This window comes from Cetorhinus maximus, chromosome 27, assembly GCF_964194155.1.
Source record: "Cetorhinus maximus chromosome 27, sCetMax3.hap1.1, whole genome shotgun sequence".
NCBI classification, from domain to species: domain Eukaryota; kingdom Metazoa; phylum Chordata; class Chondrichthyes; order Lamniformes; family Cetorhinidae; genus Cetorhinus; species Cetorhinus maximus.
In genome coordinates, this window is record NC_135905.1 from 10782870 (window position 1) to 10805585 (window position 22716).

At 40.5% G+C, this 22716-nt stretch overlaps 1 protein-coding gene across 2 annotated transcripts in view; it reads right to left on the reverse strand.

The window, feature by feature from the left end:
• antxr1d (ANTXR cell adhesion molecule 1d) overlaps positions 1-22716 on the reverse strand; it is a 115889-nt gene that overhangs the window by 28605 nt on the left and 64568 nt on the right. For both annotated transcript variants that reach the window (XM_078530704.1, XM_078530705.1), the window contains exons 13-17: positions 21632-21727; positions 20930-20968; positions 19962-20057; positions 12642-12806; positions 11713-11793 (exon numbers count right to left, since the gene is read on the reverse strand). In XM_078530704.1, coding sequence (XP_078386830.1) covers positions 11713-11793; positions 12642-12806; positions 19962-20057; positions 20930-20968; positions 21632-21727 — 477 coding nt within the window. The remainder of the gene's footprint in view (positions 1-11712; positions 11794-12641; positions 12807-19961; positions 20058-20929; positions 20969-21631; positions 21728-22716) is intronic.

The window sequence follows — 22716 nt, forward strand, 5'->3', positions numbered from 1 at the left end:
AACGCTTTGAGACATCCAGTGGCCGTGAAAAGCGCTATATAGATGCAAGTATTTCTTTCTTTCTGTGAATTGTACTTTTGACAACTGCTTTGCTTACTGGCAATTCAATCCAAACTTTAATATAAAACAGTGCCAATGAGCTGGACGCTTGGTGACCGTGCAGTCAAGTGATGCAATCATGAATTGTAAGTCTCCTTCAATGTTAGGGAGACTGAAATGGTCAGAACACACATTTTAAAACGTGTTGCTAATAAAAAGTAAACTGCTGGAGAGAGGAAACTTTGACGAGACCTATGAGAAAAATATTTGCTACAACCACCGTTTTGCCAGCAACAGTTTGTGACTATTGGCAAGTTTAGAAGTACCAAAGCAGTTGCCTAAATCATGGTTTATTTGTCCTTCATTCTTAACATTGTGGGGATCTCAACTGACCAGAAGCTAAACTGTAACCACCATATCAACACTGCGGCAGGCTGCGCACTTGATGGCGTGGGGTTCATCTTCAAAACCCAGCCATCACTTACAAGGCTCAAGTCACAAGTAAGGTGGAATACTCACCACTCGCCTGGGTGTGTAACCACAGTACCACTTAAGAAGTTTGATACCATCCAGGAAAACACAGAGAACTTGGTTGGCATCCCTGACACTGATCCGATACTCACTTCTTCCATCAATAGAGCATTGTGGCTACAGTATGTACCATAGCAACTCACCAAGCTTATTTTGACCTCACAGCCCCACAATCTCAATGTTTGAGAAAGACAATGGCAACAATAGCATGGGAACATCATAACGGACTCCCCTCCAAGTCTTACACATGCTTCATTTGGACATATATCATTATTCCTTCATCATCGCTAGGAATATCCTGGAATTCCCTACCTAACACCACTGTAGGAGAATACAAACAAGGAGCAGGAGTAGGCCATTCAGCCCCTCGAGCCTGCTCTGCCATTTAATAAGATCATGGCTGATCTGATAATAACCTGAAATCTGCATCCCACCTACCGCCGATAACCTATCACCCCCTTGCTTCCCAACAATCTATCCGCCTCTGGAGAGAGTTCCAAAGACTCACGACCTTCTGAGTGAAAATATTTCGACTCATCTCTGTTTTAAATGGGTGACCCCTTTTTTTAAAATGTTGACCCCTGGTTCTAGATTCTCCCACAAGAGGAAACATCCTCTCCAGCCTGTCAAGACCCCTCAGGATCTTATATGTTTCAATCAAGTCGCATCTTACTCTTCTAAACTCCAGCGAATACAAGCCTAGTCTGTCCAACCTTTCCTCATAAGACAATCCTCCCATTCCAGGTATTAGTTTGGTAAACCTTCTCTGAACTGCTTCCAAAGCATTTACACCCTTCCTTAAATAAGGTGACCAATACTGTACACAGTATTCCAAATATGGTCTCATTAGTGCCCTGTACAACCTCCCTACTTTTGTATTCAATTCCCCTTGCAATAAATGATAACATTCTATTAACTTTCCTAATTACTTGTTGTACCTGCAGACTAGCCTTTTGTGATTCATGCACTAGGACACCCAGATCCATCTGCACCTCAGAGCTCTGCAATCTCTCACCACTTAGATAATATGCTTCTCTTTTATTCTTCCTGCCAAAATGGACAATTTCACATTTTCCCACATTGTAAACCATTTGCTAGATGTTAGCCCACTCACCTAACCTATCTATATCTTTTTGTAGCCTCCTTATGCCCTCTTCAAAACTTACTTTCCTACCTATCTTTGTGTCATCAGCAAATTTGGCAACGATACCATCCATCCCCTAACCCACGTAATCCAAATCATCACCACTATATTAGTTCAAGAAGTTCTATTACCAACTTCTCAGAGCATCTAATGTTGGATATTAAGTGTGCATTGTCAGCATTACCCAAATCCCATAACAGATTTAGGAAACTTGAATGTCATATACCGCTCCATATCTACCGCCACTCTAAGAACTGGCAAGGTTACTTATTCAAACCATACAAGCTTTCTTGTTAATTACAGCTGAGATTTGTCTAGCTGAGTGATTTGAAAGTTCAATACACAGCTAATAAGGCTGATTACACCTGCAATTTTATTGAAACTGGACAACTGTTTTTATCATTAAATCAGTTACAAATGAAATATACGAAGACTCCCCAATTTAACAAAAACTGTTGTTTTTCCAGCTTGCTGGTCCTGGTTTCAAAATACTAATCATGCAGTTAGCATTTGTTCACAGATTGAAAACATATGCGAGCTGCTAATGCTGTGGTCACACATCCTGCTAGCATGTCAATATTTCATAAGTCTTTTGGTCTTGGTGGAAAGTTCCTTGAAACATTTTTTTTTTTTAAATTTGCCATTAACAAAACAGAGAAGTTGTCTGTTTCTGTGCTTTTCCCCCTGGAGAGGCTCACCAGGATGTGTGAGAATAGTTTGAAAAATGAACTTTGCTTACTTTCAGTGTGGGGTTAAAATACTTGCAGAACCACATCAAAAGCTTACGGTGCCACGGCCTGCTGAATCACTTGTTTCGTGGAAGGAAATTGGTCCATTACTGATCTTTGAGGATTTATATTTTGAATCACTGACATCATGTATTATTTCAAACACATGTCCTAATCCTGATTCCTTGTTTCCCACTCTGTGTAAATATTGGTTGACTGCCACGTCTCTGTTTTGAAAAAAATCAAAGCATGTACATAATCCTGCAGCTGGGAGTTATGCAAAAGATTTTTTTTATACCACTTTTTATGTTCACTTTTTGCAGTTTCCTGCCAGTCACTCACTAGCTGTTTTTATTTATTTTTTGCACAATACACTATTCTTTCGCCATCTAAAAGTGTTTCAATTTAATTTAAACCCTTTTCCCTCAATGCTGGTTTTGTGAATCTTTAAGGAGGTTATGTCCCAAACAGAAGCTCTAATGTATTCACTGTGAGAAGTTGGCAAAAGGAAGAAGTGGGCTTATTAACTAGAATTTGTATGTGAGACAGGATGTACATTGCAGAATACAGCTGGACGATACAGCCTATTCAGAAAGCTCAATAGGGCTATATTTGCAAGAGGAAGGAACATATCCATACATTATGTAACAGCTGACTGAAATCGGAAACCAATTTCTTCTACAGAAAGTCAGTGACGCCTTCCATCAGGCATGTTATTAATCATTAGCAATGCCCTGATTTTAGCTTCCTTGATTACTATTCACTGTAAAAATTATAAGGTAAAAGATTTGTGCTGCAAAGAATTCTAACAAATGAATCCATTACTTAACAATGTACGGTTACTCCTGACATGATGCACAACTGATTGACCATTTGAGGATTTGACCAATAACACAATTATAGGAAACTCATTGGTTTTAACTGTTGGCTCAGTTGGTAGCACTCTTGCATCTGAATCAGAAGATTACGATTCAATTCCTACTCCAGGACATGAGCATAAAAGTCTAGACTGACACTCCAGTACAGAACAGGGAGTGCTGCACTGTAGGAGGTGCCATCTGTCAGATGTGCCATTTAACTGAAACCCTGTCTGCCCTCTCAGGTGGATGTGAAAGATTGCATGGCACTATTTCGAAGAAGAGCAAGGGAGTGTTGGATTTCTTCATCCTACCTCTAAAAGACTTTCATCCTGACTTCACTTCCTGGTTTGGGTCTTCCTGATCTTCAGTAGGTAAATAATCGGTAGGCGAAGAGATCTATTCTAAGACCTCCCTCTCAATTTGTCCCTTATAAGCCCATGCCCACCACTACCATGGCTCCACTTCCATGGTTCACCTAGTGGACCTGGGGAGTAGTGTGGAAAGGATAAATGGGAGGGAAATGGGCTGCAATTCCAGGCCCTGCCCAATGGTATTTCCATTTGGGTTGGGCAGGAAAGGATCAGATTTAAAAACAGCAACAAATTCAGGTCAGGGCAGTAATAGCTCCCAACACTAAGTTTTGTCTATCCTACCTGATTCTGAAAGGATAGTGGAGCTAAGTCCACCCAATAGGGTCTTATAAAGAACTTTGCTAAAATACCAATGCCAAATGAATGTGTCACAGCAACACATATTATACAATATAAAGTTTATAAATAAGTTGAACTGATTCAGAAGTTTTGTCAATGAAAATCAGTCTAGTTGCCAGAATTGTTCAGTTGGTAATGCATATTACAAACATTGTATGTAACTGGAGAACATCTTTCAACGTTCAAGGATCAAATTAACAATTCAAAAGTGGAGCTCCGTGCACTGAAAGTAATATGATTGATAATTTCTGACCTAATTTCTGACCCACATACTATCACTTAAAACAAAATATTTACAAAACTATAGCTTTTCAAAAGCATCACCAAGTCAAGTTTCATTGCCTTATGGTAGCTTTTATTTGGAGTTAATTAGGATCTTGTTACTGAATCATAGATATTTGGCTATTTAGAAAATAGCAGAGAGTAATGGTCAATGGATATTTTTCAGGCTGGAGGAAGGTTTGTAGTGGAGTTCCCTAAGGGTCGCATTGGGACCCTTGCTTTTCCTGATATAAATGGTCTAGATCTTGGTGTGCAGGGGACAATTTCAAAGTTTGCGGATGATACAAAGCTTGGGAGTGTTGTAAGCTGCGAAGAGGACAGTGTAGAACTTCAAAAGGACACAGGCAAGTTGGTGGAGTGGGCAGATAGGTAGCAGATGAAGTTCAATGTGGAGAAGTATGAGGTGATACATTTTGGTAGAAAGAACATTTAAAAAAAAATTCATTCATGGGATGTGGGCTTCGCCGGCTGGGCCAACATTTATTGCCCATCCCTAATTGCCCTTGAGAAGATGGCGGTGAGCTGCCTTCTTGAACCGCTGCAGTCCATGTGCTGTAGGTACACCCACAGTGCTGTTAGGAAGGGAATTCCAGGATTTTGACCCGGCGACGGCGATATATTTCCAAGTCAGAATGGAGACTGACTTGGAGGGGAACTTCCAGGTGGTGGTGTTCCCATCTATCTGCTGCCCCTGTCCTTCTAGACGATAGTGACCATGGGTTTGGAAGGTGCTGTCGAAGGAGCCTTGGTGAATTCCTGCAGTGCATCTTATAGATGGTACACACTACTGCTACTGTGCGTCGGTGGTGGAGGGAGTGAATGTTTGTGGATGTGGTGCCAATCAAGCGGACTGCTTTGGCCTGGACGGTGTCAAGCTTCTTGAGTGTTGTTGGAGCTGCACTCAGCCAGGCAAGTGGGGAGTATTCCATCACACTCCTGACTTGTGCCTTGTAGATGGTGGACAGGCTCTGGGGAGTCAGGAGGTGGGTTACTCGTTGCACGATTCCGAGCCTCTGAACTGCTCTTGTAGCCACAGTATTTATAAGGCTAGTCCATTTCAGTTTCTGGTCAATGGTAACCCCCAAGATGTTGATAGTGGGGGATTCAGTGATGGTAATGCCATTGAACATCAAGGGGTGATTGTTGGATTCTCTCTTGTTGGACATGGTCATTGCCTGACACTTATGTGGCGTGAATGTTACTTGCCACTTGTCAGCCCAAGCCTGGATATTGTCCAGGTCTTGCTGCATTTGGACACGGACTGCTTCAGTATCTGAGGAGTCGCGAATGGTGCTGAACATCATGCAATCATCAGCGAACATCCCCACTTCTGACCTTATGATGAAAGGAAGGTCATTGATGAAGCAGCTGAAGATGGTTGGGCAGAGGACACTACCCTGAGGGACTCCTGCGGTGATGTCCTGGAGCTGAGATGACTGACATGGACAGACAATATAAAATAAGGGGTGAAATTTTGAAGAGGGTGCAGGAGCAGAAAGAACCTGGGTGTATACGTGCATAGATCATTGAATTTGGCAGGACAGGTAGAGAGAGCAGTTAATAAAGCATATAGTATCCTGGGCTTTATTAATAGGGGCATAAAGTACAAGTGCAAGGAGGTTATGCTGAATTTATATAAGACACTCATTAGACCTCAGCTGGAGTATTGTATACAGTTCTGGGTGCCACATTATAGGAAGGATGTGAACACATTGAAGAGAGCGCAGAAGAGGTTTGCAAGAATGGTTCCAGGGATGAGAAACTTCTGTCACAAAGATAGATTGGAGAGGTTTGGACTGTTCTCCTTGGAGAGAAGAAGGCTAAGAGGAGATTTGTTAGGGATGTTCAAAATCATGAGGGGGCTGGACAGAGTAGACAGGGAGAAGCTGCTCCCGCTCATAAAAGGATCAAGAATGAGAGGGCACAGATTTAAAGTGATTTGCAAAAGAAGCAAATGTGATGTGAGAAAAAACTTTTTCACATAATGGGCAGGATTTTACACGTCGGTGAGCGGGGATGGGGCGGAACGGGGGGAATTCCCGACATCCGCGCCCCATTTAAATTTTCAAGAAGGTGGAGGCGCAATGAAATCAGCTGCTCGCCTGCCGATCTGCCAATGGCCAATTGAGGCCATTGACAGAGGCTATTAAGTAACTAAAGGACCTGCCCGTCCAACCTTAAGGTTGGCAGGCAGGCCAGGAGCCCCAGCGCGAATTAGAAAAAGCATGAAACCACATCCACCGGCGGGATGAGGCTTCATGTAGCTTTTAAAAAATTTTAATAAAGTTTTCATGAAAATTATGGACATGTCCCAACTCCTGTGACATTGTCACATGAGGGGACATGTTAGGGAAATTTTATTTTTCTATTTATCTTATTGACATTTACAGCTGATCTCCCTGAGGCAGCACTTAGCCTCAGGGTGATGAGTGCGCTCTGATGTGCACATGCACATGCACAAAAGAGTGCACTCTCGATTTTGTGATCCCCCCCCCACCCCCGCATAGCGCTTCTGTGTGGACGTCATGCTGGGCGGGCTTTAATTGGCCTGCCCACGTAAAATGGCGCTGTGCCCCCGATTGGAGCCGCCGATCGGAAGCGTGCCTGTGTGCATACGCCATTCAACATCCCCCACAACGGGGGGGACATTCAGCCCAATGAATGGCTTGGATCTGGAATGCACTGCCTGGAAGTGTGGCAGAGGCAGGTTCAATTGAGGCATTCAAGAGGGCATCAGACGATTATTTGAATAGAAACAATGTGCAGGGGTATGAGGAAAAGGCAGGGCAATGGCACTAGATCATAATGCGCATTTGGAGAGCCGGTGCAGACACGATGGGCCGAGTGGCCTCCTTCTGTGCCATTAAATTTCTGTGATTCGGTGATATACATTGCATAGGTATACTTAAATACACACACACACAAATATGCACACACGTATATATACACACGCATGCACATACACACACAAACACAAGCAAACACACACTCTGAAAAGATCCATGTAATTGAACTTCCATAAATACCAAAAAATATACAATGAGTTTATTATTATGAAGTTATTTTTGTAAGTTACAATAGTAGAACGTTGTCAATTATTCTCAGATCCTTGGGGCAATACCTTAATGCTATAGCTGAAAGACAACACCATTGTGACATTCTATGTAGGACAAGAATTCTTTGTTCTATTGCTTCATTTCATCACAGTCTGAAAACAATAGGCCTTTCAGAAAAAAGCTGCACTTTCTTCAAAGAGAAAAGTTAACTAGACCTTTGCATAATCAACAAGCTGAAAATAATTGTCTTCACCTAAGATAAAAGCAAAATACTGCGGGTGCTGGAAATCTGAAATAAAAACAGAAAATGCTGGAAAAACTCAGCAGGTCTAACAGCATCTGTGGAGAGAAAGAAAGAGTTAACGTCTCGAGTCCGTATAACTCTTCTTCAGAGCTAAAAGACTTTGACGCTTTGAAGGCTTTAGCTCTGATGAAGTCACGCAGACTCGAGACGTTAACTCTTTTTTTGCCTCTTCACAGATGCTGTTAGGCCTGCTGAGTTTTTCCAGCATTTTCTGTTTTTGTCTTCACTTCTTGTGGGTTGATTATTTATTTATTTATTTATTTGTGAGGATTTTTTTCAATATATTTGCAATCAAGGCGAATGCTGATGAAATTGAGACAACCAGCCTGACAGAGGTGCTGAGTCCAAACATTTGAAGTATCTGAACTAGAACCATACTGAAATAACCCATTAACTTAGGATGCTGATCATTCCATTTCAATTTCCCGGCACCCAGCCACTTCCCCTAGTCAATTTCCCCATTTTCTTCAGTAGAGCTCACTACACAAAAAAAAAATGAAGAATCATTTTATTGCCAATTTAAAAACCTATATTTTTCAGGAGCTTTCTTATCTTGACAGAAAATCAAAGAAAAGCTGAACCCAAAAATAACCTGTAAACTTTGGTGGGGGGGTGGGGGGGGGGGGGGTCAGTTTTCATTCTGTGTATTGCTAAGTTTCATAAAAACAAGAAAGGTTTTAGTGTAGCGACTACTGTGTACAAATTTGGATAAACATGAACATTGTAATAGTTGTAAATTCAGCTAAAGGCTGTGCAGAGTCTGTTATGCATTGATTGGAATAATTAAGTCAACTATATATCAAATATTTGTTTGCCAAAGCAAGGTGAATTGGTAAAATTGTTTGCAATACAGGTTCACATATTATATACACTCATCTTAGTGCTGAAAATGCACATGCAACGCAGGACATAAAAATTTTCAGTGCAAAAAAAATCGGGAAAAAATCAGTTTCAGATCTACTAATCTGAAAAATCCAGATTTTATGGTGAAACTTGGTAAAAACTTACCTTAATGATTCCTTAAAATAATCAAAATTGCAACAGTACAATTAAGTAAAATAAAAACAGAATGTTAGAATTCTTTATTACCCTTGTGGAAGGTGGTCATGGCGCAGTCACTGGTGGAAGCGCTCACAGCCCCCTGCAATGTCTTTATTATGATTTGGATCAGTATCCATCATGGTTCAAGCTAAAAGCTTGAGCTGAGAGCACAGCATGCAGTCCAGTGGGTGAAGCTGTTGTCAATCGGTCAAGTGGAGTGGGGCAGAGGTGGGTGGGGTTTCAGGCAGCCAATGAGCGCACTATACACTGGCCATTCAAGTGGTGGTCAGCACTCTCCTGCATGCGTGAAGGGGCCTTCAGGCTTAACCAAGAGAGGTTCTTAGGACACATATGCTAAGCCACACGTCTCTCTCTTTGATCCTTGTGTGAGTTGAGAGTGATGAGAAGAGTGACTTACCCTGGTGCAATGGAGGAGATCATTCGTCCTTTTTCGGCACTGGGTGGCTGTCCTCTTTTGCAGGGCATTGGTGCTGACCACCGCTGCCACCATCTCCCATGCTGGATTGGTGACCTTGCTTCCTGGTGTTTGCCCAGAGCGGGGGTAGAGGGCTTCATGGTGGGCCTCCACTGCATCCAGTAGGTGCCTGAGGGAGGCGTTGCTAAATCTGGGGGCAGCATGTTTCATCCCTTTGGTAGCCATGACTTTCCAGCAGCTTCCGATCCCTTAAGAGAGTGCTGGCTCTGTGCAGGGGCGCCTTTTAAATATGGCGCCCAGATTACCGAAGGCCTGAGGTCATGAATCAGAAGCTGCCCCACCAGCGATCTGGCGTGTTTCCCAGGAATGCATTATTAATGAGGTGGGAGGCACCAGTAATGGGATGACACGGCACGAGAAACCTGCCACTGCAGCCGTTGGGTAAAATGGCTTTTTTCCCACCCACTACCGCACTTAGTGCAAACCTCGGACGATTCCGCCCATAGCTTTTTAAAGGCCACAGAAATGACCATAAAAATGCTGGGCACCAATGGAGTTGCTCTATCTTGGAGCATCATGGATCAGCATTTGATCTGAAACCAAATTGGCAATCGGAAACAGGCTATATACAACTTGTCTGTTCACCTTGACTACTTCACATAAGGACACTCCAGTCAGAACACAAAAGGGCAGAAATACAATATCCTGTCCACATCAGAACATATTTTAAAATGTAAAGGTGCCCTTATGGTTTTATCAGCAATATAAATTACCAGAAGATGTTCCACCAACAATATAGTAAAACATCGTCAGGTAGCATTCTAAACAACATCTGTCTCTCTCTGCTTACAATTCACCAAAGAAAAAACAGTCCTGCAGATTTATTTAATAGAGTACAATTTTTTCATAGAAATAACATTATCATTGATACAAAACAAAGCTAAGATAAGATTTTGAATTTCTGCAGATCAAGAAAATTTGCATTTTGTCTTCAGTTCACCCTCAGTCTCAAAATAACTTGCAATTATATAGTTCCTTAATTTAGTAGAACAACCTGAGGTGCTTCACGCAAGCGTAATCAGATGACAATAGACAGTGGGCCAAAGGAGGAGTTAGCTTGGTCAAAGAGGTAGGTTTTAAGGAGCGGCTTAAAGGTGAAAGAGAGACAGAGAGGTTTAAGGAGAGAATTCCAGAGCCTAGGGCCTATACAGCTAAAGGCATGATCAGCAATGGTGGGGCAAAGGAAGTGCAAATGCACGCAACCCAGGTTTGAAAGATCAGAGTTCTTGTAGCATTGTAGGGCTGGAGGAGATGACAAGAGATGTGGAGGGGCAAGACCTTGGAGGAATTTGAACAGGAGAATGAGGATTTTAAAATCAAGATGTTGGTGGATAACTCAGTGAACCAAGTTAAAATTGGTCCTTTAGAGTGCTTGACTTAACACATTGTTCATAGTTAGCAAAATGCAGTCAAATACATTTTACTGGAGAAAAATGCTTTTGAATATTTTCTGCTGTTTTCACTATGATTGCACTGCTAAATACTTTGAATGTCTGAAGTGCAACCAGATGCAAATTGGCTGTTCTTGTGGTTTACAAAAATCATGATCCAAGTAAAATCTTGATTCAAACATGAAGTGCTCAGTAAACCAGTCATAGAATGTGTGTAGGAAACCAGTTCATCTGCCCCTGCTGTTTTAGTTCTACATCATGCCATCACCTTGTTCCCTGTGGATGACCACATAGGTTAAAAGGTAGGAAAAAAAACTACATATTGATTTATGCACCCCTTCCCATACCTCCCCATTTAATATTTATTTTGCCTAAAAGGCAAAAAATTTTAGAAGGTTCTTTGAAATCCAAAGATTACTGCAACAATAGACAGGAAATAGCTCAGAGTAAAACATTCACTTCATTTTTAAGAGCTTCTTAGTGAAATATTTATAACTCACCATTTTAAAGTTATACTTAGTTCTAAAATTTATCTGGTCATGATTTTAACAGATACTTTTTACCAGCTGGTAATTTGTTCATTATTGATTCAGTTGGCAAAATGTAGCAAAATATCATGCACCAAATATCCAAATCATTGGAAAAGCTGATGGGATAACAAGTTCAGTGGAATTACTAACTCAAAATGTTGTTTTCTTCAGCTTACTTAACCAAGCTGACACAGCACAATCACTAAATCTTCCTGAGTTAATAATGGTATCTGTGCTATTAAAATAACAATATTTTATAGTGTAGGGGTTAGTAACTCCTCCAATCCACTTTCCCTAACAATATCAAATAATTAACTGCAAAATAGATTAATATAAATTCTTTTAGCTATTGGAATTTTAACAATACAACTGATCATAGAATGATATGTGTGTGTATACATATATTTCACATATGATATATATAACATATATATACATAATGTATATTTTGAGAAATTAATAATGCAAAATTGGCATCAAACTTCTAATAATTGATTGGAACTGATTGCACCAAGATTGCTAAGTACAGTAATCAGAAGGTCAATTAACATGTCATTCTGTTCAGTAAAGATGTTTAGTTATGTTTATGACTGATCTTACCTTGTCCCCAGGCTGTGGCCTCATCAGAGATACTTGATCATAGCCTCTGCGAAAAAGAGCCCATAAGGCATCCAATTTTCCCTAGATAAATGATTAGAACAATATGAGGAACAAGATTTACTGTTGCTTATCAAAAGGTTATCCTATCGCACTTTTGAAATGATAAACATTAACTCAAAAATCTAGTCCACATTAATCTTATATGGTACTGATCATCATTACATTTAGCACCGCGCAGTTCAAATAATGACTTGTGACTGGCAATTCAGGGGTCTCATGTACACTGCAGGAATAAAGAGTCATTTTGAATACTGTGGTCAAACAGAAGAAATGGAAATACATTACAAAAATGTAGTGATTTTGAATGTTATTCAGAAATATGTTTTAAAAGATATACAAATTATTTAGAGAATTTGTTTCATGTTCCATGTAGGCTACTTCAAAATTGCGACAGATAGATAACACCATTACCAGGTTTTAAGTTAGAAATGTTGATTTAAATATTTCTTTTAATGAATTATAATTATTGAATCATTGCATATCTCTGGGCTCAAATGTGTCTCACTAGCTTTTCACATTTGTTCAAGACTCTCTGTGCCACAGCAACTATTCCTTAACGGTGACATGGCTAAACACTAATTGACAGCTCAAAGGTTTTAATAGCCACAACCATTTCCCACAACATGACTGTACACTTTGTTATGCAATGCAGGTTCACTCAAAGTCCATTGATTAATTTTCTGTAAAAGTACTGACACGGATTATTATTTCTTAAAAAGGATACACAACAGTTAGTGACATGGCCAGCATAGTGCATGCGTCTGCACTATTTGGGTGATTATGTGGCGCAAAAAATACTAGATGGTTCGTCTTGCTCTTTGTATAATCAATCAGACTGTACAACACAATCAAAAGGAGAAATAAATTACCTTAACTGGTGTATACCACTTTCTCTGGCCTGGCGGTGGCCTTCGGGGTTTGTAGGGCCGAGGATCCAGTGGTTCAAACTCTTGATCCGGCATCTTGATGACTGCATTTTTGGGTTTTTCTAATTTTGCACCTTCTTCAGTTGAACCTTTGTCACCCCAGCGTACCTGACCAAAAAATAAATTAAATGCAGTAAGAAATAGAAATCTTGGAATTAACAAATCTTGTAAAAGAGGGTTATATTTAGGAGCCATAATTCCTTTCTTTTAAGAGAGAATACCTGTTTTTCTCAACAGTTATCAACTTGCTCATGAAATCTCAGGAACAAGCAGCTTTGAATCACAAGTTCAGAGAATGCAATTTTAATAGGGTAGTTAATAACAGGGCAGAGCAAGCGTTCTCTCACTTGTTTTGTTTAAAAAGAGATATCTATTCACTTAGAAGCTTCACAAAAGAAAACACAAAGGTGCAGTAAAGTTTCAGTTTTAATTCAGTTAGGCATTAAGTGCTCATGATCATGGGAGAACAGGTTTGGGAGTTGAATATCCAAGGGTACTCAGTGTTTCGGAAGGATAGGCAGGAAGGAAAAAGAGGTGGTGTAGCTTTGTTAGTAAAGGAAGAGATCAGTGCTATAGTGAGGAATGATATAGGCACTGGAGAGCAAGGTGTACAGTCAGTCTGGGTAGGAATAAGAAATAGCAAGGGAAAGAAGTCCCTGGTGGGAGTAATCTATAGGTCCCCCAACAGTAGTTCAGCAGTAGGGCACAGTATAAACCAGGAAATACTGGGAGCATGTAAGAAAGGCACAGCAATAATCATGGGTGATTTTAATATTAGACTGGACTAATCAAATTGGCAAGAGTAGCCTTGAGAGGGAGTTCATGGAGCGTATTAGAGATTGTTTCTTGGAGCAATATGTTGTGGAACCAACCAGGGAGCAGGCTATTCTGGATTTGGTTTTGTGTAATGAGATGGGATTAATTAATGATCTCATAGTAAAGGATCCTCTAGGGAAGAGTGATCATAGCATGCTAGAATTTCAAGTTCAGTTGGAGAGCGAGAAACTTGAATCCCACACTAGTGTTCTGGAGTTAAACTAAGGTAACTACATAGGCATGAGGGCAGATTTGGACCTAGTGGAAGGAAGACTACAAGGTAGGACAGTTGATGAACAGTGGCAGATATTTAAGGAGATATTCAAACCCTCCCAAGTAAAATATATTCTAAGGAGGAAGAAAGATGGTAAGAGGGGGAAAAAGCATCCATGACTAAGCAAGGAAGTTAAAGATAACATAAAGGCAAAAACTAAGGCAAACCAAATTGCAAAGGTCAGTGGCACGCTGAAAGATTGGGAAACTTTTAAAGATCAACAAAGGGTTACTAAAAAAATAAAAAGAGCAAAGGTAAATTATGAAAGAAAACTAGCACAAAATGTAAAAACTGATAGCAAAAGCTTCTACAAGTATATAAAAGGAAAGTGAGTAGCTAAAGTGAATGTTGGTCCCTTGGAGGATGAGACTGGGGAGCTAACAGTGGGGAATGCAGAAATGGCAGAGACACTTAATCAATATTTTGCCTCAGTTTTCACGGTGAAGGACACAAGTACCACCCTAACAGTAACAGGTAGTGCAGAGAAGGAGGAACTTAGAACAATCACCATCACTAGAGAAAAAGTACTGAGCAAACTATTGGGATTAAAAGGTGACAAGTCCCCAGGACCTGATGGCCGACATCCCAGGGTATTAAAGGAAGTGGCAGTGGAGATAATGGATGCATTGGCTTTAATATTCCAAAATTCCCTGGATTCTGGAAAGGTTCCAGTGGATTGGAAAAATGCTAATATAATGCTCTTATTCAAAAAGGGGGGCGGAGGCAGAAAGTAGGAAACTATAGACCAGTTAGTTTAACGTCTGTCATTGGGAAATTGTTTGGAATCCATTATTAAAGAAGTAATAATGGGGCATTTGGAAAGTCAAAATGCAATCCATCAGAGTCAGCATGGTTTTATGAAGAGTAAGTCATGTTTGACTAATTTGCTAGAGTTCTTTGAAGATGTGACAAGCAAAGTGGATAATGGGGATCCTGTAGATGTAGTATATCTGTGCTTCCAGAAGATCTTTGATAAGGTGCCGCACAAAAGATTAATACACAAGATAATATCACATGGAGTTAGGGATAATATATTAGCTTGGATAGAGGACTGGCTAACCAACAGAAAGCAGAGAGTCGGGATAAATGGGTCTTTTTCTGGATGGCAAGCTGTAACTAGTGGGGTGCCACAGGGTTCGGTCCTTGGGCCCCAACTATTTACAATCTATATTAATGACTTGGATTCAGGGATAGAAGGTACTATAGCTAAATTTGCAGATGACACCAAAATGGGTGGGAAAGTAAATTGCAATGAAGAAATAAGAAATTTACAAATAGATATGGACAGGTTAGGTGAATGGGCCAAAATTTGGCAGATAGAGTTTAACGTGAATAAATGTGAGGTTATCCATTTTGGTTGGAAGAATGAAAAGGCGACTTATTATTTAAATGGAGAGAAACTTCAGAATGCTTCACTGCAGAGGGATCTGGGTGTCCTCATGCATGAATCGCTGAAAGCTAGTATGCAGGTACAGCAGGTAATAAAGGAGGCAAATGGAATTTTGGCATTTAATGCTAAAGGAATAGAGTATAAAACTAGGGAAGTGTTGTTGCAAATGTGCAAGGCTTTGGTGAGACCGCACCTGGAGTACTGTGCACAGTTTTGGTCCCCTCTCTTGATGAAGGATGTAGTTGCATTGAAGGCGGTTCAGAGGAGGTTCACTAGATTGATTCCAGAGATGCAGGGCTTGTCTTATGAGGAGAGATTGAGCAGTTTAGGCCTATATTCGCTAGAGTTTAGAAGGATGAGAGGCGATCTAATTGAGGTATATAAGACGATAAAGGGGATAGACAAAGTAGACGTGGAGCGGATGTTTCCCTTTGTGGGGCATTCTAGAACAAGAGGCTATAGTTTTAGGCTAAGGAATGGTAGATTTAAATCAGAGGTGAGGAGGAATTACTTTTCTCAAAGGGTCGTGTACCTGTGGAATTCACTACCTCAGAGTGCAGTGGATGCCGGGACGCTGAATAAATTTAAGGAGGAGATAGACATATTTTTAATTAGTAACAGGTTGAAACATTATAGGGAGAGGGCGGGAAATTGGAGTTGAAGCTGAAATGAGATCAGCCATGATCATATTGAATGGCGGGGCAGGCTCGAGGGGCTGAATTACCTACTCCTGCTCCTAGTTCTTATGATGACATGTGCCCTGAAAGTTCAAAGTGAAATGTAATATCAGTTTGAAAATTGTGAAAATGAATTGAGCTAATCCGAGAGTTTGGAAGGAATGTCTGTAACTAAGAAATTAGGAAAGACTAACTTCATAATCACTGTTTTCAAATACACCAGAATGCAACTGCTATTTTATGCAAACTATTGCATTGAAACAGTAGAAAAGCAGCATATTATTTAAAGAGGGAAACATTGAAAACCCTGTGGTGCAGAAGGATCTGGGTGTCCTGGTACACTAATCACAAAAATTTAATGTGCAGGTACAGCAAGCAATTAGATAGGCAAATAGAGTCTTGTCATTTATTGTAAGGGGAATGGAATATTAAAGTTGGGATGTTTTGCTACAATTGTATAGGGCGCATCTGAAGTACCGTATACAGTTTTGGTCTCTTTACTTGAGAACGGATATAATAGCATTAGAAGCACTTCAGATAAAATTCACACAACTGATTCCTGGGGTGAAGGGGTTATCTTGTGAGGAAATGTTGGACAGATTGGGCCTGTGTCCGCTGGAGTTTGGAAGAATCAGAGGTGATCCTATTAAAACATATAAGATCCTGAGTGGAATTAATGGCATGGATGCTGAGAAGTTGTTTCCCATTCTGGAAGAGATCAGAACCAGGGCACAGAGTTTTAAAATAAGGGCTGGGAATTTCCCTGCTCACCGGCGTTGGGCGTATTCGGTGGTGTGAGCGGACAATATGGCAGGAAGCCAAGAATCGGTTTCATGATGTCGTGAAACCAGTTTCCAATCGGTCCGCTCCGCCCGCCATCTGACATGGGGAACCTCATTGTAATACATCAGCATATTATTTTAAGGCCAATGCGCCGCACTCATCTGTCGCCACCCCCCCACCCACCCCGCCGCCCTGCTGGATCATCCGCCCCTGTCGGCGGGAAACACACCAACGTGTTTCGCAACAGGATATATAAGGCGTAAACTTGGCGGGCTGCACTTCGCTCAGGAGTTCAAGGTTTGCTTGTGTACCTTGCTTCGGTCAGCACTCGCAGTCATCAGCGCCAGGCTTCATAGACAGCTCCTCATCACTTTTAAGTGGGCTCATAGGCAGGTCTCTACCTACCAGATCAGCTGTATGTGGGTGGCTTTTCAATGGCTGCAGGGCATGGTCTTGCTTGGGGAAGGGGGAGAAGTGGCCTCAGGCAAGGGAAGAGGCTGCAGGACAAGAGCTGTACTGGGGAAGGAGGGTATCACAGGGTGTGTATGGGGACATATGTTGATCTGTGCATGTGGCCTCAAGATGGTGAGGGCTGAGGAGACAGTTTCCAGAGGAGATGAGGACAGATGGACATGTGAGGTTTGTTTGTGGGAATGGGTGGTGATGTTCCTTGAGCTGGCAGTGAGTGTGATGCCATTGAACGTGTGATGGGCTTGAGTGTGAGAATTTAGAGTGATGAGATGGTTGCCATATCCTGGCTGTACGGATGAGATCATTCATCCTCCATCTGCATTGGATGGCCAGCCTCTTCTATGCACCATTGACACTGATCACCACTGCCATCAGTTACCAAGCTGGAGTGGTAATATAGCTGCCCCTCCTGTGGCCAGAGTGGGGGTAGAGGACATCACAGTCAGCTTCTACGGCATTCAAAAGGCGCTCAAGGGCTGCAGTCTTCTTGCCTTTCAGAGCCATGTCTTGTTTGCTGCTGTTCTGGGCTGGATGCACTGAGCGCGGCTGTACTTTAAATGAGGTGCCTGGTGTGATGAAGCGGCGAGGTGATGACATGGAAGGTGAATTGGAGCCCACCTGCCATTGAAACAATGTGTATACTGGGAATGCATAATTAATGCGGCGGGTTTGGGACGATATGGCGTGAAAAGCCGCCATTGCTGCTGGCGGGTAAAACGTCATTTTACCTGCCTGCTGCCGCACTTAGTGCAAATCTGGGACGATTCCACCAAAGGTATCTCCCATTTAAGGAGGTAAGATTTTTTTGTTTCGGTGTTTCAAGGTCTGTGGAATTCTCTTCCCCAGAGAGCAGTGGAGGCAATGTCATTGAATATTTTTAAGGCTGAGTTAGATAGATTCTTGATTGGCAAGGGAGTCAAAGGGTATAGGGGATAGAAAGGAAAGTGGAATTGAGGCCACAATCAGATCATCCATGACCTTATCAAATGGTGGAGCAGGCTTGAGGGGCCGAATGGCATACTCCTGCTCTTAATTTATATGCTTGTATGTAAAATTACAAATGAGTTATTGGAATATTAAAAAATTTTAACAGCAGCTAAAATAAAGTATTTTACAATATGTTGCAATGCTCAATTGTTAATTTGTAAAGCTAATATTTTCAGTAGCATCTCTACTACTAATTAAATGTGCTTTGAATTTGTCAAACATGTTCCAACATCACTAAAAGCATCTGTGCATTAGTACAGAAAATTTGTTTCCAATTACTGAAACAGAAAAAGAGAAGGCAACATATATGGACTAGTACTTAGGAAAAAACCGTGATTTTTTGTGACTTCTGGAATACTAAAAAAATTGTTTAAACTTACAGCTATATTTTATATACTGTATAAGTAACAAGATAGAGATTTATTTTCATTATTGTTTGATAGCGATGTTTGGAGATATTTATATCAGGCCTGGGATGGAACTTAGGTCAAAGGATTGAAGGAGGCTGGAGTCTTGTTTGCCAACATGTCACAGCAAATCCAGACGTCATCCTCCAGTATTGCATTGTCATTTGTATTAGACTCAGAATGGCAGCGTAATTGGGGATATAGGTTAAACAAGTAAATTAATTTTCGTCAGTTTTGGCTATGTCCTGAAATATGAAATTGACTGACTCCAAAGTGGTGTGGGGGCAGGAATCTTAACCCTCCCAACACTCTACTGGCTCCCCAACTGCATCAGGCTCCATAGAGCTCAGCAAGCAGGGGCACATAGGGGTCAGGGTGTAGGCAATCAGCGGGTGGGGGTCCAAGGAGGAAGGGGCAGAAGGCGGGTGAATTTTGTAGGTCATCCTGGCTTCATAAGAATCATTTTAAGAACTCATCTTTAGTGTTTTCAGTGCAGCCTCTAGTCGTTCTTGTTTTTGCACTCTGAAGACCAAAATTGGACCAGGTCCTAAATACACCAAAGACCACCAATCTGAATATAACCTAAGGTCTGCTTTTCCTCCAAAGCTGCAATAGTTGCAAAGGCAGCAAGAAGTCAGTGACTTCTGTTGCAATTTTCATCTTGCTCCCATCAAAAAAAGGCAGTAATCATACATAAATTAGCTCCCAGAGATCTCTGGGAAGCTACTGTTTACAATTACAGATGCAACTAATACTGGCCAGTGCTATGGCTATTACACTGTAATTTCTGAATTGAATTTAGAAACTGCGGTGCAGGTTTCAATTAACCAATTTAAGGGCACCTTCTCAAGGGCAACTAGGGATGGGCAATAAATACTGGCCCAGTCAGCGAAGCCCACATCCCGTGAATGGATATAATTAAAAAAAAATGCAGGTTGGTAAGGAGATAGTCCAACTTGCTTGGGTTTTATATAGTCATTATATAACTAAGCCATTGCGAAGCCCTATCATTTAACTTTAAAATTTAGCTTTTAAAAGAATCAGCAAAGCACTTTTATTTTCTACAATGTTAATAAAGATCAACAATAAAGGTGCATTATTATTCTGATGTTGTGAATTGGAGCTTGAGTTGCTTAAGTACAAAGTGATGTGTACCCATCAGTACAGCTCAGTGCCTGCAGTTCTCTAAAGCAGATATCAAGACTAAACCTTTAGCTGCACAATAGGACAAGTCAGCTAGGAATGTAATTGTGACACAGATGTCACTGTGGCTTCAAGTTTCAAATCTTAGGTCATAATCAACATTTTATTTAAAATGACAAGATTTTTATAAGCAGACTGTTCATGTCTAGCAGGTAAGAAAATCAAAGTTTTCCTGAACTGTTTGTAATGTTTCCAAAAATAATAGTGTGTGAATGGTAAAAATGTACTTTCAAAAAGAATAAGCAATATAAAAACCTCCATCCGTTTAATGCCACCCACTCCTCTTCCTCCATAGTATGATGCATCAACAGTTGGCCATTTTTTCTTTGCCATGCCTTCATCGTCAGAATCCTGCAAACAGAACAACAAAAGAAAATTGTCAGGTGGTGGAAAATCTCACTGGACTTATTTCCAAATTCTGAATCAGTAAAGTGAATCTCATACAGCAAGTGTTTTTCAATCTTTGATCCAAATTGTTATAGCCTTAACTAAAAACTAAGTGGATGTTCGCGCTGAAATAAAATAAAGGATTCTTGTGTTCTGTTTGAAACTCCATATCGGGTAAAAGCCAGGAAAAGCTAACGCTTGACATTTGGAATCAGCATTGATTCAAGTTCTATTCACATACAAATACAGGACAAGGAATTCTGACAATTCATGCCAAAATGGGTCATTATGTAGGGACAATGCTATATTATGCTTCTGTCTACCATATCGCTATGTAATAGTGACTGAAACACAGACCTCCCTGTAACTGTTGGTGTTTTGTACTCTTCACTCCAAGATTTTGAAGGCTACACAGTAGTGCACTTCAGTAGCACAGTGTGACAACGATCTTTTGCAAAGCACTGTGTTAAAATCTTTGACCCTTGACTTTTCATAACCCAGTTAGCACAAGGAAGAAATTCTTCAGTCTGACTTGAACTCTTACTATCCCAGTTTTCCTGAAACCAAGGCATATTATTTTGCTGGGGTTAAGGGGTTTAATTATACTATACTGACCAAATTATAGTCTGATAATAGTTATTATGATTGTGGACATATATATACTGTTTATATCAAAAACATCCAGAGTTGAATACTCAGGACAGAAGTTGAACATCAGTAAATTCAGGTGCAAGCACTTAAAACTCTCAACAATTTCTCGCAGAATGTAAGTATAGAATCACCATTATTAAATCAATTATCAAAGGACATGGCTACACGAAGATCATATCACTAACCTCTTCGTAGATTGGGGGAGGCGGGGGCTCTTTAATCACCTATTAGGAAAGAAATACAAAGAAATCAGGTACCTTTGATAACTTAGCATATAGAGAATTTGAACAACAATAATTGGACACATTTTTTTTACAAAACATGTTTTTATTCCAAATTAGGCATGATTGCCACTACCTCTACTTTCAAACATCTTATATATTTAATCTATAATTACAAGCAATTCCAAAATTGTAAATAATATCTTAATAAATACAGGTTTCTAATGTTGGGGATTATTTTAGTGGTAGCTCATTAATTAGATTTGACTTATGCCAACCTTCATCCAAGCTCTCTGGGTTTAGGTAAGTGGTGTGTCTGCCTTCAGGGAATACAGTAAACAAACAGTGAACTCACAGTAGCCTGCTTGGCACCTAACTTCCCTTCCCCACTCTTGCCAATGGGGACACAGAGCTTGCGCTTACCACCTGTCTTCATTGGTATCGCTGAAGTCAGGTGCTTAATGTTGCAGGGGTTAATTATTCCATGATACAACATGTTGATACTCCAGCATGCTGTGCCAAATACCAAGCAATGTTTATGGCAGAAAAGAGCAACAATAAACAATCATAATTATGGGAGATACTTCCAATTTTCCCAATCGTCTGCAATTATTGATCAAATATCATTAAAGGAACAGTTAATTTAATAATTGATTGGTAACTTACCACAGTACAGCACAAAGGCCAAAACCACCACAGCAAGATCAATGCCAACAGCAGGAACAAAACTAATAGTGCAATTAAAAGGATCGTTCCATCAGACTAAAAAATAAGAAAAAAATTAAGCATGTTTGGCAAAAGCCATTCTATCAGGTAAATGTAATATTAATCTCAATGTTACAAATCTTGTAAAGCAAAGAGGAATCATTTATAAGATGTAGAAATGCTCAGCATTGAGGAAAATGCTAACAATATTTGTGAATCAGACTGCAATAATAAATAGCTACATGTAACCAGGCAAAGGTAGAGAAACTTACTCTATAAGAGGGAGATAACCAGAAAAGAAAGAGTTGAGGATGTCTCAGAGAAGAACAAATAGTTTTGTAAAATGAGTAAGGAAGTCTTCCAGCTAAAAATATTAAACGAGAGAGATGTGCAGGCATAAGACCTAAAGAGAAAAAGAGCCAGTCTAAAAATGTTGACAGAAATAAATGAATCAACAAGTAATACAGGGCAGTAATTGATAGCAGAGGCAATTGTTGCAGAGGCAAATTACCTTTCTTAAATTAAATTTTATGCATTTACTCTTTCATTGGCAACTATTAATATTCACTCCTAGCTTTATTCTCCCAAGATCATGATGAAGAAGACAACAGCCACCAAAAAAAACTGACTCCAAAAAATTACTAAAACAGCAGCACTGCCACTGAGTCTTTGGTTTACGCCTTTTTGACCTTGAATGTTGATTTTCACAATACTCTACAAGCTGGCTTTCCCACCTCCACCTTCTACGAACTAAAATTCATACAAAACTCCAGTGCTATGTTCCCACCCAAAAGACTAGGAGAGCCATTATTGCCATCTTCTACTGGATCTCCATGCCTTAAAAATTGATTTTAAGAGCCTTTTCATTGCTTTCAAACACCTTGGGTGGAATTTTCCGCTGCTGCCAGCGGCTGGAATCAAGGTGGGCTTGGGCACTGAATTTGGCGTGATGGAAATAGCCAGTTTCCCACCAGTGGGAAATTAGTTTGGAATTTTGTTCTCCCGACTTTGATGGTGGATTAAAGGCAGGTCAAGTTTCCCACTGA